Below are 18,036 nucleotides of genomic sequence, written 5' to 3' on the forward strand. Positions count from 1 at the left end.
CTTTTCTTAGTCTCATTTCATGGCATGATCTTTAGGACTGTGTCATCTTTCACCCCTCCACCAACACACAAATTTGTTCATATTGCACCTGCATTACTCCACTCACCTCTATTTAACACCCATGAACTGTTGTCCTATTTATTATCTCTAACAAGTACAGCCTCCACCTGTCGCCAGAAAATAAAAGGCCACACATCTTACAATCCCCTTGCCTATCTTTCGCTCACTCTGCTTCTATTAGCTGGTGATATATCACCTAATCCAGGTCCCCCACACTCCTCACACACACATACATCAGAACACTACCGTTCTATAGCAAACCTCAAACACATCACCTGTCTACACTCTCTTCCCAAGTCCTTTAAATGTGCCCTTTGGAATGCACGATCTGTTTGTAACAAACTTACCTCCGTTCATGATCTCTTCCTCTCAAAAAACCTCAACCTTCTGGCAATAACAGAAACATGGCTCATGCAATCAGACACTGCCTCACCTGCAGCACTTTCACATGGTGGCCTCCATCTCACCCACACCTCCAGACCTGAAGGCAGACAAGGAGGTGGGGTTGGACTACTTCTCTCCCCACAGTGCACATACACCGTTCTACCAAATGTCCCATCACTCACGTTCACATCTTTTGAAGTACATGCTATTCGCATTTTTAATCCATTCTCCCTACGTGTTGCGGTGATCTATCGTCCCCCTGGAGCACACCAACAATTTATTGAGGATTTCTCTGCATGGCTCCCTCACTTCTTATCTTCAGACATCCCCACCATCATCATGGGTGACTTCAACATCCCCATTGATAACCCACCTTCCAAAGCTGCTTCCAAACTACTCTCTCTAACATCCTCACTTGACCTCTCCCAGTGGATTGAATCATCTACTCATAAGGATGGCCACTGCCTTGATCTTGTTTTCTCTAGACTATGCTCAGTTTCTAATTTTATTAATACACCCTTCCCCCTCTCGGATCATCACCTTATCAGCTACACTCTCACCCCCACTGCTCTAACCTCTCTACTGTCTAACTCTACCAAGCCTCCTCATACTCGTAGAAATCTTAATTCTATTAATCTTCAACAATTTTCCACCTCTCTCCAACACCTTCTCTCCCCTATCTCTACATTCTCATCCCCTGAGATGGCAGTACCTCATTTTCACCTAACCTTAGCAACGGCCCTTGATCAAGTGGCTCCAGCGACACTTCATACTACACGTCGACTTCGATGTCAACCGTGGCACACCAAAGCAACACGAAATCTTCAAAAACTGTCCCGTAAAGCAGAACGTCACTGGCGTAAATCTCGAAGCTCTAATGACTTCTTCACATATACTTCTGTCTACCACTCCTATCGAAATGCTCTGGACACTGCAAAACAAACATACTTTCAATCTCTTATCTATGCTCAGGCTTCTAACCCCAAACGCCTTTTCAATACATTTAATCATCTTCTCAATCCTCCCACCCCGAACCCTCCATCTACTATCAGTGCTCAGGATCTTGCTTCCTACTTCAAGGACAAGATTGACAAGATCAGACTAGAAATGGTATCCTCCTCCTCAACAAGCCATCAGCTCATTTCCTTCCCACTACCCTCTGACACCCTTTCTTCATTTGACCCCACAAATGAAGAGGAAATTTCTACGCTCTTCTTATCTTCCTACTCTACCTCCTGTCCTCTTGATCCTATTCCCTCGCAAATTGGTAGATCCCTGTCTTCTGTGCTCATTTCACCTCTAACTCAAATCTGTAATCTCTCACTCTCTACTGGCATCTTTCCATCACTATACAAGCATGCAGTGATTACTCCTATTCTAAAAAAACAAAACTCCGACCCAAACTCTCTCTCAAATTACCGTCCCATCTCTCAGCTCCCTTGCCCCTCCAAGCTTCTAGAGAGACTTGCCTACACTCGCCTCACACGCTTTCTTTCCGCAAACAACCTGTTGGATCCTCTTCAGTCTGGCTTTCGTTCTCAACACTCCACAGAGACTGCGCTGACCAAGGTTGTTAATGATCTGATCACTGCTAAGACTGAACGCCATTACTCTCTCCTAATTCTCCTTGATCTCTCGGCTGCATTTGACACCGTTGACCACTCTCTTCTCATACAAACGCTGCAATCCTTAGGTCTTCAAGACACAGTTCTATCCTGGTTCTCATCTTACCTCTCTAATCGCTCTTTCACTGTTAATTTCTCTGGAGCCACATCTGCTCCGCTTCCCCTATCAGTTGGAGTACCACAAGGCTCGGTGCTAGGTCCTCTGCTGTTCTCTATCTATACCGCTTCTCTTGGAAATCTAATAAGTTCCTTTGGCTTTCAGTATCATCTCTATGCGGATGATACCCAAATCTATCTATCCTCTCCTGATATCTCGACATCTGTGTTGTCCCGTGTAACTGACTGTCTTTCTGCCATTTCATCTTGGATGTCCTCTCGTCAACTCAAACTTAATCTTTCTAAAACAGAGTTAATAATATTCCCACCCGCCAACAAGAGCATACCTGACATTTCTATCTCTGTTGATAACATGACCATAAATCCCACCCCACAAGCTCGCTGCCTAGGTGTAATCCTTGATTCACGCCTATCCTTTGTTCCCCACATTGACTCTATATCTAAATCATGTTACATACATCTAAAGAACATTTCCAGAATCCGCACATATCTCACACAAGACACTGCTAAAACCTTAATTCATGCACTAATCATCTCCCGCATTGACTATTGCAATTCCCTCCTTACTGGTCTTCCCAAAAACAGACTCAAACCCCTAAAATCTATTTTGCATGCTTCGGCAAGACTGATTTTCCTTGCAAATAGCTATTCCTCTGTTGAATCACTCTGTATGTCTCTACACTGGCTGCCTGTCTTCTACCGAATCCAATATAAAATACTTTTACTAACCTACAAGGCCATCAACAAAGCTGCACCAACATACATCTCCTCTCTTGTCTCAAAATATCTCCCAACTCGGCAACTCCGTTCTGCAAAAGATCTGCGTCTCTCATCCACCCTCATTACATCCTCCCATTCCCGGTTACAGGACTTTTTTCGGGCTGCACCCACTCTATGGAACTCTCTCCCTCGCACAATAAGACTCTCCTCTGTTCTACAAACTTTCAAGCGTTCTCTGAAAACCTACCTATTCAGACAAGCTTATAATATTCCTCAACCACCATCTTAACCTCACTACCTTTAGCCTGTTACACAATTTCACACAAGACAACTACCCCCGGACCAACATTGTTGTGTGACAGGATCATTTAGCTTATGAGTCACCCTACCTTTGCAGTCTGGCTGGGCCAAGATGCAAAATGTATACTTAACCTCATGTGTCAATCTCCCATTGTCCCATAGATTGTAAGCTTGCGAGCAGGGCCTTCTCACCTCTTTGTCTGTTTTACCCAGTTTGTTTATTAGTTTATTACGTTTGTCCCCAATTGTAAAGCGCTACGGAATATGTTGGCGCTATATAAATAAATGATGATGATGATGATGATGATGAGAAGAGATGAGGAGGGGTGAGGGTCTCAGTAACGTGTATGAGAGGAGACGAGGAGGGCTGAGGGTCTCACTAACGTGTATGAGAGGAGACGAGGAGGGCTGAGGGTCTCAGTTGCGTGTCAGAGAGTAGATGTAGGCGGTGGGTCTCAGTTACGTGTAGGAGAAGAGATGAGGAGGGGTGAGGGTCTCAGTAACGTGTATGAGAGGAGACGAGGAGGGCTGAGGGTCTCAGTTACGTGTCAGAGAGTAGATGTAGGCGGTGGGTCTCAGTTAAGCATATGAAAGCAGATGTGATCTCTGCATACTGGGCTGTGTTTCATGTAGGCTTTTAGTACAAATATAAACACACATTTCAAGGTTACAAATAACACACATTCTGACAGACACTGGGTGCACCCACCACAGCATTCATCCAGTAATCCCCTTGTAAGTAACAATGACCAATATTTAATGTATTACTAATACTAGCATCTGTCATTACTTTAATTCCCCCTCACTCTCCCTTTAATACTCAAATTTTTCATACTGTCTATTTATTTCCCCCACTCTCTTCATCTTTAAAACTCCATCTCTCTCTCACTCTCTCTCTCTTTTTAATACTCCCCACCTCTCTTATTCTCCCTTTAATACTCCCCATCTCTCTCACTCTTTTTAATACTCCCCATCTCTCTCTCTTTTTTCATACTCCCCATCTCTCTCACTCTTCCTTTAATACTCCCCATCTCTCTCTCTCTCTCTCTTTTTTTTTTCATACTCTACATCTCTCTCTCTTTTTAATACTCCCCATCTCTCTCACTCTTCCTTTAATACTCCCTATCTCTCTCACTCTATCTTCAATACTCCCCATCTCTCTCTCTCTCTCTCTTTTTTTCATACTCCCCATTTCTCTCTCTTTTTAATACTCCCCATCTCTCTCACTCTCTCTTCAATACTCCCCATCTCCCTCTCTCTCTTTTTCATACTCCCCATCTCTCTCTCTTTTTAATACTCCCCATCTCTCTCTCTTTTTTCATACTCCCCATCTCTCTCACTCTTCCTTTAATACTCCCCATCTCTCTCTCTCTCTCTCTTTTTTTTTTCATACTCTACATCTCTCTCTCTCTTTTTAATACTCCCCATCTCTCTCACTCTTCCTTTAATACTCCCTATCTCTCTCACTCTATCTTCAATACTCCCCATCTCTCTCTCTCTCTCTCTTTTTTTCATACTCCCCATTTCTCTCTCTTTTTAATACTCCCCATCTCTCTCACTCTTTTTCATACTCCCCATCTCCCTCACTCTTTCTTTAATACTCCCCATCTCTCTCACTCTCTCTTCAATACTCCCCATCTCCCTCTCTCTCTTTTTCATACTCCCCATCTCTCTCTCTTTTTAATACTCCCCATCTGTCTCACTCTTTAATACTCCCCATCTGTCTCTCTTTTTAATACTCCCCATCTCTCTCACTCTTCCTTTAATACTCCCCATCTCTCTCACTCTCTCTTCAATACTTCCCAACTCTCTCTCTTTTCATACTTCCCATCTCTCTCTCTTTTAATACTCCCCATCTCTCTCACTCTTTTTCATACTCCCCATCTCTCTCACTCTTCCTTTAATACTCCCCATCTCTCTTTTTAATACTCCCCATCTCTCTCTCTCTCTCTTTTCATACTCCTCATCTCTCTCTCTTTCTTTTCATACTCACATCTCTCTCTCTTTTTCATACTCCCCATCTCTCTCTTTTTAATACTCCCCATCTCTCTCTCCCTTTAATACTCCCCATCTGTCTCACTCTTCCTTTAATAATCCCTATCTCTCTCACTCTCTCTTCAATACTCCCCATCTCTCTCTTTTTAATACTCCCCATCTCTCGCTCTTTTTTCATACTCCCCATCTCTCTCACTCTTCCTTTAATACTCCCAATCTCTCTCACTCTATCTTCAATACTCCCCATCTCTCTCTCTCTCTCTCTCTCTTTAATACTCCCCATCTCTCTCACTCTTTCTTTAATACTCCACATCTCTCTCACTCTCTCTTCAATACTCCCCATCTCTCTCTCTCTTTTTTCATACTCCCCATCTCTCTCTCTTTTTAATACTCCCCATCTCTTTCTCCCTTTAATACTCCCAATCTGTCTCAGTCTTTAATACTCGCCATTTCTCTCACTCTTTTTCATACTCCCCATCTCTCTCTCTCTCTCTCTTTTTAATACTCCCCATCTCTCTCTCTCTCTTTTCATACTCCTCATCTCTCTCTCTTTCTTTTCATACTCCCATCTCTATCTCTTTCTTTTCATACTCCCCATCTCTCTCAATCTTTTTCATACACCCAATGTCTCTCACTCTCCCTTTAATACTTCCCATCTCTCTCACTCTCTCAATACTCCCCATCTCTCTCTCTCTCTCTTTTATCATACTCCCCATCTCTCTCTTTTTTTAATACTCCCCATCTCTCTCCCTTTAATACTCCCCATCTGTCTCACTCTTTAATACTCCCCATCTCTCTCACTCTCCTTTTAATACTCCCTATCTCTTGCTCTCTTTAGTACTCCCCATCTCTCTCTCTCTCTCTCTCCCTTTAATACTCCCCATCTGTCTCACTCTATCTTTTTAATACTCCCCATCTCTCTCACTTTCTCCCTTTAATACTTCCCATCTCTCTAACTCTCTCTCTTTAATACTCCCCATCTCTCTACCTATCCCTTTAATACTCCCCACCTCTCTCATTCGCCTTTTAATACTCCCCATCTCTTGCTCTCTTTAGTACTCCCCATCTCTCTCACTCTTTTTCATACTCCCCATCTCTCTCTCTTTTTAATACTCCCCATCTCTCTCTCTCTCTCTCTTTTCATACTCCTCATCTCTCTCTCTTTCTTTTCATACTCACATCTCTCTCTTTTTCATACTCCCCATCTCTCTCTCTTTTTAATACTCCCCATCTCTCTCTCCCTTTAATACTCCCCATCTGTCTCACTCTTTCTTTAATACTCCCCATCTCTCTCACTCTCTCTTCAATACTCCCCATCTCTCTCTCTCTTTAATACTCCCCATCTCTCTCACTCTTTGTTTAATACTCCACATCTCTCTCACTCTCACTCTCTCTTCAATACTCCCCATCTCTCTCTCTCTCTTTTTTCATACTCCCCATCTCTCTCTCTTTTTAATACTCCCCATCTCTCTCTCTCTCTTTTCATACTCCTCATTTCTCTCTCTTTCTTTTCATACTCACATCTCTCTCTTTTTCATACTCCCCATCTCTCTCTTTTTAATACTCCCCATCTCTCTCTCTCTTTAATACTCCCCATCTGTCTCACTCTTCCTTTAATAATCCCTATCTCTCTCACTCTCTCTTCAATACTCCCCATCTCTCTCTTTTTAATACTCCCCATCTCTCGCTCTTTTTTCATACTCCCCATCTCTCTCACTCTCTCTTCAATACTCCCCATCTCTCTCTCTCTCTCTTTAATACTCCCCATCTCTCTCACTCTTTCTTTAATACTCCACATCTCTCTCACTCTCTCTTCAATACTCCCCATCTCTCTCTCTCTTTTTTCATACTCCCCATCTCTCTCTCTTTTTAATACTCCCCATCTCTTTCTCCCTTTAATACTCCCAATCTGTCTCAGTCTTCAATACTCCCCATCTCTCTCTCTCTCTCTCTCTCTCTCTCTCTCTCTCTCTCTTTAATACTCCCCATCTCTCTCACTCTTTCTTTAATACTCCACATCTCTCTCACTCTCTCTTCAATACTCCCCATCTCTCTCTCTCTTTTTTCATACTCCCCATCTCTCTCTCTTTTTAATACTCCCCATCTCTTTCTCCCTTTAATACTCCCAATCTGTCTCAGTCTTTAATACTCGCCATTTCTCTCACTCTTTTTCATACTCCCCATCTCTCTCTCTCTCTCTCTTTTTAATACTCCCCATCTCTCTCTCTCTCTTTTCATACTCCTCATCTCTCTCTCTTTCTTTTCATACTCCCATCTCTATCTCTTTCTTTTCATACTCCCCATCTCTCTCAATCTTTTTCATACACCCAATGTCTCTCACTCTCCCTTTAATACTTCCCATCTCTCTCACTCTCTCAATACTCCCCATCTCTCTCTCTCTCTTTTATCATACTCCCCATCTCTCTCTTTTTTTAATACTCCCCATCTCTCTCCCTTTAATACTCCCCATCTGTCTCACTCTTTAATACTCCCCATCTCTCTCACTCTCCTTTTAATACTCCCTATCTCTTGCTCTCTTTAGTACTCCCCATCTCTCTCTCTCTCTCCCTTTAATACTCCCCATCTGTCTCACTCTATCTTTTTAATACTCCCCATCTCTCTCACTTTCTCCCTTTAATACTTCCCATCTCTCTAACTCTCTCTCTTTAATACTCCCCATCTCTCTACCTATCCCTTTAATACTCCCCACCTCTCTCATTCGCCTTTTAATACTCCCCATCTCTTGCTCTCTTTAGTACTCCCCATCTCTCTCACTCTTTTTCATACTCCCCATCTCTCTCTCTTTTTAATACTCCCCATCTCTCTCTCTCTCTCTTTTCATACTCCTCATCTCTCTCTCTTTCTTTTCATACTCACATCTCTCTCTTTTTCATACTCCCCATCTCTCTCTCTTTTTAATACTCCCCATCTCTCTCTCCCTTTAATACTCCCCATCTGTCTCACTCTTTCTTTAATACTCCCCATCTCTCTCACTCTCTCTTCAATACTCCCCATCTCTCTCTCTCTTTAATACTCCCCATCTCTCTCACTCTTTGTTTAATACTCCACATCTCTCTCACTCTCTCTTCAATACTCCCCATCTCTCTCTCTCTCTTTTTTCATACTCCCCATCTCTCTCTCTTTTTAATACTCCCCATCTCTCTCTCTCTCTTTTCATACTCCTCATCTCTCTCTCTTTCTTTTCATACTCACATCTCTCTCTTTTTCATACTCCCCATCTCTCTCTTTTTAATACTCCCCATCTCTCTCTCTCTTTAATACTCCCCATCTGTCTCACTCTTCCTTTAATAATCCCTATCTCTCTCACTCTCTCTTCAATACTCCCCATCTCTCTCTTTTTAATACTCCCCATCTCTCGCTCTTTTTTCATACTCCCCATCTCTCTCACTCTCTCTTCAATACTCCCCATCTCTCTCTCTCTCTCTTTAATACTCCCCATCTCTCTCACTCTTTCTTTAATACTCCACATCTCTCTCACTCTCTCTTCAATACTCCCCATCTCTCTCTCTCTTTTTTCATACTCCCCATCTCTCTCTCTTTTTAATACTCCCCATCTCTTTCTCCCTTTAATACTCCCAATCTGTCTCAGTCTTTAATACTCGCCATCTCTCTCACTCTTTTTCATACTCCCCATCTCTCTCTCTCTCTTTTTAATACTCCCCATCTCTCTCTCTCTTTTCATACTCCTCATCTCTCTCTCTTTCTTTTCATACTCCCATCTCTCTCTCTTTCTTTTCATACTCCCCATCTCTCTCAATCTTTTTCATACACCCAATGTCTCTCACTCTCCCTTTAATACTTCCCATCTCTCTCACTCTCTCAATACTCCCCATCTCTCTCTCTCTCTTTTATCATACTCCCCATCTCTCTCTCTTTTTAATACTCCCCATCTCTCTCCCTTTAATACTCCCCATCTGTCTCACTCTTTAATACTCCCCATCTCTCTCACTCTCCTTTTAATACTCCCTATCTCTTGCTCTCTTTAGTACTCCCCATCTCTCTCTCTCCCTTTAATACTCCCCATCTGTCTCACTCTATCTTTAATACTCCCCATCTCTCTCACTTTCTCCCTTTAATACTTCCCATCTCTCTAACTCTCTCTCTTTAATACTCCCCATCTCTCTACCTCTCCCTTTAATACTCCCCACCTCTCTCATTCGCCTTTTAATACTCCCCATCTCTTGCTCTCTTTAGTACTCCCCATCTCTCTCACTCTTTTTCATACTCCCCATCTCTCTCTCTTTTTAATACTCCCCATCTCTCTCTCTCTCTCTTTTCATACTCCTCATCTCTCTCTCTTTCTTTTCATACTCACATCTCTCTCTCTTTTTCATACTCCCCATCTCTCTCTCTTTTTAATACTCCCCATCTCTCTCTCCCTTTAATACTCCCCATCTGTCTCACTCTTCCTTTAATACTCCCCATCTCTCTCACTCTCTCTTCAATACGCCCCATCTCTCTCTCTCTCTCTTTTTTCATACTCCCCATCTCTCTCTCTTTTTAATACTCCCCATCTCTCTCTCTCTCTTTTTTCATACTCCCCATCTCTCTCTCTTTTTAATACTCCCCATCTCTCTCTCTCTCTTTTCATACTCCTCATCTCTCTCTCTTTCTTTTCATACTCACATCTCTCTCTTTTTCATACTCCCCATCTCTCTCTTTTTAATACTCCCCATCTCTCTCTCTCTTTAATACTCCCCATCTGTCTCACTCTTCCTTTAATAATCCCTATCTCTCTCACTCTCTCTTCAATACTCCCCATCTCTCTCTTTTTAATACTCCCCATCTCTCGCTCTTTTTTCATACTCCCCATCTCTCTCACTCTCTCTTCAATACTCCCCATCTCTCTCTCTCTCTCTTTAATACTCCCCATCTCTCTCACTCTTTCTTTAATACTCCACATCTCTCTCACTCTCTCTTCAATACTCCCCATCTCTCTCTCTCTTTTTTCATACTCCCCATCTCTCTCTCTTTTTAATACTCCCCATCTCTTTCTCCCTTTAATACTCCCAATCTGTCTCAGTCTTTAATACTCGCCATCTCTCTCACTCTTTTTCATACTCCCCATCTCTCTCTCTCTCTTTTTAATACTCCCCATCTCTCTCTCTCTTTTCATACTCCTCATCTCTCTCTCTTTCTTTTCATACTCCCATCTCTCTCTCTTTCTTTTCATACTCCCCATCTCTCTCAATCTTTTTCATACACCCAATGTCTCTCACTCTCCCTTTAATACTTCCCATCTCTCTCACTCTCTCAATACTCCCCATCTCTCTCTCTCTCTCTTTTATCATACTCCCCATCTCTCTCTCTTTTTAATACTCCCCATCTCTCTCCCTTTAATACTCCCCATCTGTCTCACTCTTTAATACTCCCCATCTCTCTCACTCTCCTTTTAATACTCCCTATCTCTTGCTCTCTTTAGTACTCCCCATCTCTCTCTCTCCCTTTAATACTCCCCATCTGTCTCACTCTATCTTTAATACTCCCCATCTCTCTCACTTTCTCCCTTTAATACTTCCCATCTCTCTAACTCTCTCTCTTTAATACTCCCCATCTCTCTACCTCTCCCTTTAATACTCCCCACCTCTCTCATTCGCCTTTTAATACTCCCCATCTCTTGCTCTCTTTAGTACTCCCCATCTCTCTCACTCTTTTTCATACTCCCCATCTCTCTCTCTTTTTAATACTCCCCATCTCTCTCTCTCTCTCTTTTCATACTCCTCATCTCTCTCTCTTTCTTTTCATACTCACATCTCTCTCTCTTTTTCATACTCCCCATCTCTCTCTCTTTTTAATACTCCCCATCTCTCTCTCCCTTTAATACTCCCCATCTGTCTCACTCTTCCTTTAATACTCCCCATCTCTCTCACTCTCTCTTCAATACGCCCCATCTCTCTCTCTCTCTCTTTTTTCATACTCCCCATCTCTCTCTCTTTTTAATACTCCCCATCTCTCTCTCCCTTTAATACTCCCCATCTCTCTCACTCTCCTTTTAATACTCCCCATCTCTTGCTCTCTTTAGTACTCCCCATCTCTCTCGCTCTCTCTTTTTCATACTCCCCATATCTCTCTCTCTCTCTCCCTTTAATACTCCCCATCTCTCTCACTCTTTCTCTTTTTTCATACTCCCCATCTCTCTCTTCAATACTCCCCATCTCTCACAATCTTTTTCATATTCCCAATGTCTCTCACTCTCTATTTAATACTCCCCATCTCTCTCTCTCTCCTTTTAATGCTCCCCATCTCTCTCTCTCTCTCCTTTTAATACTCCCCATCTCTCTCTCTCTCTCATTTTAATACTCCCCATCTCTCTCATCTCTTCCTATTCTAAACTCCCCTCATTAATGCTGCCTTCCCCTCCCCCATGCCATTTCTCATTAATACTTCCTTTCCCAGCTCTCTCTTTAATACTCCGGTTCTCTCTCATTACTACTTTCATTCCGTGTTCCAGAGCTGCCTTCACTGTCTCAGTTCTCCTCTTTCTTTTTAATATTTGTCCCATTCTCTCCTGAGTACTCTTTCCGTCACTGATACTCTCCTTCTTTTTAATTACTACTCACTTCAATATCTTATTAAAAATCTCAATCAACCCCCAGGCATTTATTAATACAATATTATCTCTATAACCATTGTTACCCTCCTGATGTTCTGTCCCTCAGTATAACCCGTCTGCCTCATATGCCCACCCTCCGTATCCTCATTGGAAGTATTCTGCCTTCCTTATATCGATATATATCTCCCAGCCATCCCCCCTCCGCTCTCTCTCCCCATTCATTCCCTACCAGGATACCTGTCTCACTCGTACTCTCTACTCTCCCTCTCTTCTTGTCTTCTCTCACACTAATTGTCACTTTCCCTGCTCCCACAGACTCACCTCTCACTGCACCCCACCTGATCTCCTGCTCCCACAGACTGTCACCTCTCACTGCACCCCACCTGATCTCCTGCTCCCACAGACTCACCTCTCACTGCACCTCATCTGATCTGCTCCCACAGACTCACCTCTCACTGCACCCCACCTGATCTCCTGCTCCCACAGACTGTCACCTCTCACTGCACCCCACCTGATCTCCTGCTCCCACAGACTCACCTCTCACTGCACCTCATCTGATCTGCTCCCACAGACTCACCTCTCACTGCACCCCACCTGATCTCCTGCTCCCACAGACTCTCACCTCTCACTGTACCCCACCTGATCTCCTGCTCCCACAGACTCACCTCTCACTGCACCCCACCTGATCTCCTGCTCCCACAGACTGTCACCTCTCACTGCACCCCACCTGATCTCCTGCTCCCACAGACTCACCTCTCACTGCACCTCATCTGATCTCCTGCTCCCACAGACTCTCACCTCTCACTGCACCCCATCTGATATCCTGCTCCCACAGACTCACGCGTCACTGCACCCCATCTGATCTCCTGCTTCCACAGACTCTCACCTCTCACTGCACCCCATCCGATCTCCTGCTCAGACAGACTCTCACCTCTCACTGCACCCCATCTGATCTCCTGCTCCCACAGACTCACCTCTCACTGCTCCCCATCTGATCTCCTGCTTCCACAGACTCTCACCTCTCACTGCACCCCATCTGATCTCCTGCTTCCACAGACTCACCCGTCACTGCACCCCATCTGTTCTCCTGCTCTCACAGACTCACCTATCATTGCACCCCATCTGATCTTTTGCTCCCACAGACTCTCACCTCTTACTGCACCCCATCTGATCTCCTGCTCCCACAGACTCTCACCTCTCACTACACCCCATCTGATCTCCTGCTCCCACAGACTCTCACCTCTCACTGCACCCCATCTGATCTACTGCTCCCACAGACTCTCACTGCACCCCATCTGATCTCCTGCTCCCACAGACTCACTGCACCCCATCTGTTCTCCTGCTTCCACAGACTCACTTCTTACTGCACCCCATCTGTTCTCCTGCTCCCACAGACTCTCACCTCTCACTACACCCCATCTGATATCCTGCTCCCACAGACTCACGCGTCACTGCACCCCATCTGATCTCCTGCTTCCACAGATTCTCACCTCTCACTGCACCCCATCCGATCTCCTGCTCAGACAGACTCTCACCTCTCACTGCACCCCATCTGATCTCCTGCTCCCACAGACTCACCTCTCACTGCTCCCCATCTGATCTCCTGCTTCCACAGACTCTCACCTCTCACTGCACCCCATCTGATCTCCTGCTTCCACAGACTCACCCGTCACTGCACCCCATCTGTTCTCCTGCTCCCACAGACTCACCTCTCACTGCACCCCACCTGATCTCCTGCTCCCACAGACTCTCACCTCTCACTGCACCCCATCGGATCTCTTGCTCCCACAGACTCTCACCTCTCACTGCACCCCATCTGATCTCCTGCTTCCACAGACTCACCCGTCACTGCACCCCATCTGATCTCCTGCTCCCACAGACTCACCTCTCACTGCACCCCATCTGATCTCCTGCTCCCACAGACTCACCTCTCACTGCACCCCATCTGATCTCCTGCTCCCACAGACTCACCTCTCACTGCACCCCATCTGATCTCCTGCTCCCACAGACTCTCACCTCTCACTGCACCCCATCGGATCTCTTGCTCCCACAGACTCTCACCTCTCACTGCACCCCATCGGATCTCTTGCTCCCACAGACTCTCACCTCTCACTGCACCCCATCTGATCTCCTGCTTCCACAGACTCACCCGTCACTGCACCCCATCTGATCTCCTGCTCCCACAGACTCACCTCTCACTGCACCCCATCTGATCTCCTGCCCCCACAGACTCACCCGTCACTGCACCCCATTTGTTCTCCTGCTCCCACAGACTCTCACTGCACCCCATCTGATCTCCTGCTCCCACAGACTCTCACCTCTCACTGCACCCATCTGATCTCCTGCTCCCACAGACTCACCTGTCACTGCACCCCATCTGATCTCCTGCTCCCACAGACTCACCTCTCACTGCACCCCATCTGATCTCTTGCTGCCATATACAATGACCCTGTATGTTCTTTAATCCCCTATCCTGTAGTCCCCCATTACCTGATGCTATGCTAGAGAACTTTCAGCGCTCCCACCCTGGGGAACCCTCTTTCATGGATTGATTAAACATTTATTTGCTTTTTCTAAAATCCCCGGTAACTGGATAAATATTTGTTGCACAAGAAAAGGCAAATCTCTGGGTTCTGTTTTCCAATTGATTCTGGGAGCCCTCCAAGTTTCAGGGTTGGAGCGAACACCTCCCCCCCCTGAGTCTCTACTAACAGACCCCTCTGTGGATTTAGGGGCTGTGTGATCCACTTGGATGGGGATCACAAGGTTGTGGCTCTCCCACTCTTTGACATCCAGCCCATGAGGGGTTAAAAAGCCGGGCTTATGATAACAACCCTTTTGTCATTGAGTCAGGGGAAGGAAAAGAAGGAACCCAGCCTCCAGATAATAGGAATCCTGTTCTCCAGTCACTTCCAGCAGCGGGAATCTAATGGCTGTGTGCGAGTCTCTCTCTCTCTCTCTCTCACACAGACGGAGAGAGATGATTAACAGGAGCCTGTATGTATCTCAGTATCAGCAATAAGCTTTTGTGACTCAAGTGCTGAGCACCAGAAGGAAGAGGGTGGTCGAAGTGCTGAGGGAGGACCCAGACCTTTCCTGAGTTACCTGTCTTCTGGGGAACATGAGGTCCCTCTGAAAAAGGGTGACATGGTGGCGAAGTGGGCGCTGGTGTTTCTTGCCGGTTTGGCCATCTGTCGCGGTTCTCAAGTGGACGGCAAACTGCAGAACCTGACCATAGCAGTGGTGCTACCCAAAACCAACACCATCTATCCGTGGGCTTGGCCGAGAGTGGGACCGGCCATCCATCTGGCCATCGATCGGATCAATTATGATTCCAATCTACTTCCCGACCTCAAACTCTGGGTTCTCGTTGGAAACAGCGAAGACAGGCACCGGAAGTGTTCGGACGCGGCTGCCCCGCTTGTGGCAGTGGACTTACAGTTCAACTACCACCCAGAAGTCTTTGTGGGTCCTGGGTGTATGTATTCTGCAGCCCCTGTGGGTCGCTTCACGGGCCATTGGAAGGTCCCTCTTATCACCGCCGGAGCTCCTGCTTATGGATTTGGTGAGAAAGTCGAGGGCTACGAGTTCACCACCAGGACTGGGCTCGTCCATATCAAGCTGGGGCAGTTTGTTGTTCACCTCCACCAACAGTACAACTGGAGCAGACGTGCGATGCTTCTGTATGCCGACGACAAGCGAGACGATCGCCCTTGCTATTTCACCATGGAGGGTCCATTCGTGGAATTGCCTAAGTACAACAACATGACGGTGGTCGATATGAACTTAAAAGAAACAGAACTGACCAACTACACCGCCATCATCCAGGACATTAAGCAGAAAGGACGGAGTAAGTAAATCCCTAAAAATCTCCTATTACAGCAGGTGGCAGGGAGAGGGTGGGGTGATAAGGGGTAATAAGAGCAGTCAGCTTGACACTTTCACCTTTTTGTTCTCCTTGTAAAGCTGTATAGCTGTAAGATTGCCTCCTAACCAAATTAATATTGAAGGAAAGTTTTCAAAAACAAATTAACTTCGGCAGTTAATATGGCATTAATGTTTAATGGCAGCTAGTCCCCGCTACCTTCGTTTAAGCGTATTCAAAAAGGGCAACTGAGTCTTGAACGACGAGTTTCATCCAGATGAGGTGACGTTTGTCACATTAACATGAATTTCCACCCTAAGAGGTTAAATCGTAAAGGAAGCGATGGTAAGGGACAGAACTGGCATTAATGAGTTTTAAGACCGACTGGAGGAGTTTCGGGATCAGCAAAATTCCTCACTGACAGGCTGCAGAGTAGAGCAGTGCCGAGTATGCATCCCTAATGGTCTGTTTCTGTATGTAGGGTATTTGCAGGGGTGTGGAGGCTGCAGACAGCATGCTGTAAGGTAGGATTCAGTAACACATGGCTCCCCAGAGGCTGTGGAACTACAAGTTGCAGCAATGCTCTCCCAGGAGTGGAGGCTGCAGTATTTCCTACACAAAGGCAGGGTTAGCCAACCTGTAGGCTTGTAAGCTGTCGTACAACTACAAGTCCCAGCATGCACCGTCAGCGCCTGTAGGTCAGGTCATGCTGAGACTTGTAGTTCTGCAATAGCAACAGCGCTGCCTCTGTTATAAAGAGCTGGTGTTAAGCAGGGGATATATCCCATGTTTTGGGGCATTGTTTAGCCGGTGGACATCCCCCCCCACTTCCTCACAGTCTCTGACTCTCTTTAATCCTGTGAAAGAGTTAAGTGCTAGTTTTGGGGGGGAGTAAACTGGTTACAGATTCAGTAAATGAATAACCAGTTACCATCACCAGAAGCTGTGAACCAGTCAGACAGCCATTTTCTAGCTTACGTTGATAAGGTGGGAGGGGGGGGGGGCATCAGGGGGTGACTGGCATAGAAGCTTCCTGTGACTGCGGGCACCGTGCCAGAGCTGGAGTTAGACTTATTGTTACCAAACAAACAGCCCCAACTTCATCTCCCCCACCCCAGTCCTGAGCACAGAGCTTTGTATGTGTGATCCTAGTTATAATACTGCTTCCCCTCACAGGTCTCTTCTTCATGTGTCCTGCGTTATATAAACCTCAGATGTCTCTTCTTTATATGTCCTGTGCTATATAAACCTCACAGGTCTCTTCTTCATGTGTCCTGTGCTATATAAACCTCACAGGTCTCTTCTTCATGTGTCCTGTGTTATATAAACCTCACAGGTCTCCTCTTCATATGTCCAGCACTATATAACCCTCACAGGTCTCTTCTTCATATGTACAGAATGATAGACCTGTATAAAACCTTATAACATCCACGTTCTGTAACTTGCTGCCATTTCCCCTGTGCCTGAACAATAGATGTTTATGTGACGCTCGCAGCAGATGGAGAGAGAGAGAAACTGAAGTTAATTTTAAAAGTCTCGGTACCTCATCTCTGTCAGATGAGCCAGTTTAGCGCCTACAGTAATGACACGGGTACAACCTACACATGTAAACACAGACTGTAATATAACCTATATAATGAGATAACACACACATTGCTATGGTAACTAATGCTGTATGTGCAGAACCGTATCTGGAAATGTTAGCTCCTGGGTCAAGAAAGAGAACTGACAGACCCGTGCCTGAACCTGTAACGGTCGTTCTCCTGCGCCCCCCGTCAGCGTCACGCCCTGGGCGGCTGCCTCATGCGCCATGTTTATATATATATCTGTCATCACGGTGATAACCTGACAGATATCCCCTCTCACACGTATGTACAAGAACACGTCAAAACATACAACCTCTCACACATCTTATCAACATAGAACCGCTGACATACACACAGGAAGGAAGCCGCACTCGGGATAATTACCTCCCTGACAGCGGCTTCCACCCCTCATCCTGGGGAAGTATTCAGGGCAGTAAGAGGAAGCTGCCCCCTCCCCCTGCACATTCCTCAGGGTTTAACCCCTGCCCTGCTGTCATCTGTACTCTACCTACCCCGCTGTCATCTATACACTACCTACACCTACCTCTCTGTCATCTATACACTACCTACCTCTGTCATCTGTACACCACCTACCTCTGTCATCTGTACTCTAACTACCTCTGCCCCGCTGTCATCTGTACACTACCTACCTCTCTCACCTGTACACTACCTACCTCTGTCACCTGTACACTACCTACCCCTGCCCCTCTGTCATCTGTACACTACATACACCTACCTCTCTGTCATCTATACACTACCTACCTCTGTCATCTGTACACCATCTACCTCTGTCATCTGTACACCACCTAC

The 18,036-nt window shown here is 45.5% G+C and overlaps 1 protein-coding gene across 1 annotated transcript in view; it reads left to right on the forward strand.

Annotated features, from left to right (window-relative positions):
- Positions 1-14,917: 14,917 nt before the first annotated feature.
- NPR1 (natriuretic peptide receptor 1) overlaps positions 14,918-18,036 on the forward strand; it is a 34,458-nt gene continuing 31,339 nt past the window's right edge. The window contains exon 1 of the mRNA XM_075192311.1: positions 14,918-15,625. Within this exon, the coding sequence (XP_075048412.1) occupies positions 14,923-15,625 (703 nt within the window). The 5' untranslated portion in view covers positions 14,918-14,922. The remainder of the gene's footprint in view (positions 15,626-18,036) is intronic.

Source organism: Mixophyes fleayi, chromosome 12, assembly GCF_038048845.1.
Source record: "Mixophyes fleayi isolate aMixFle1 chromosome 12, aMixFle1.hap1, whole genome shotgun sequence".
Taxonomy (NCBI): Eukaryota; Metazoa; Chordata; class Amphibia; order Anura; family Limnodynastidae; genus Mixophyes; species Mixophyes fleayi.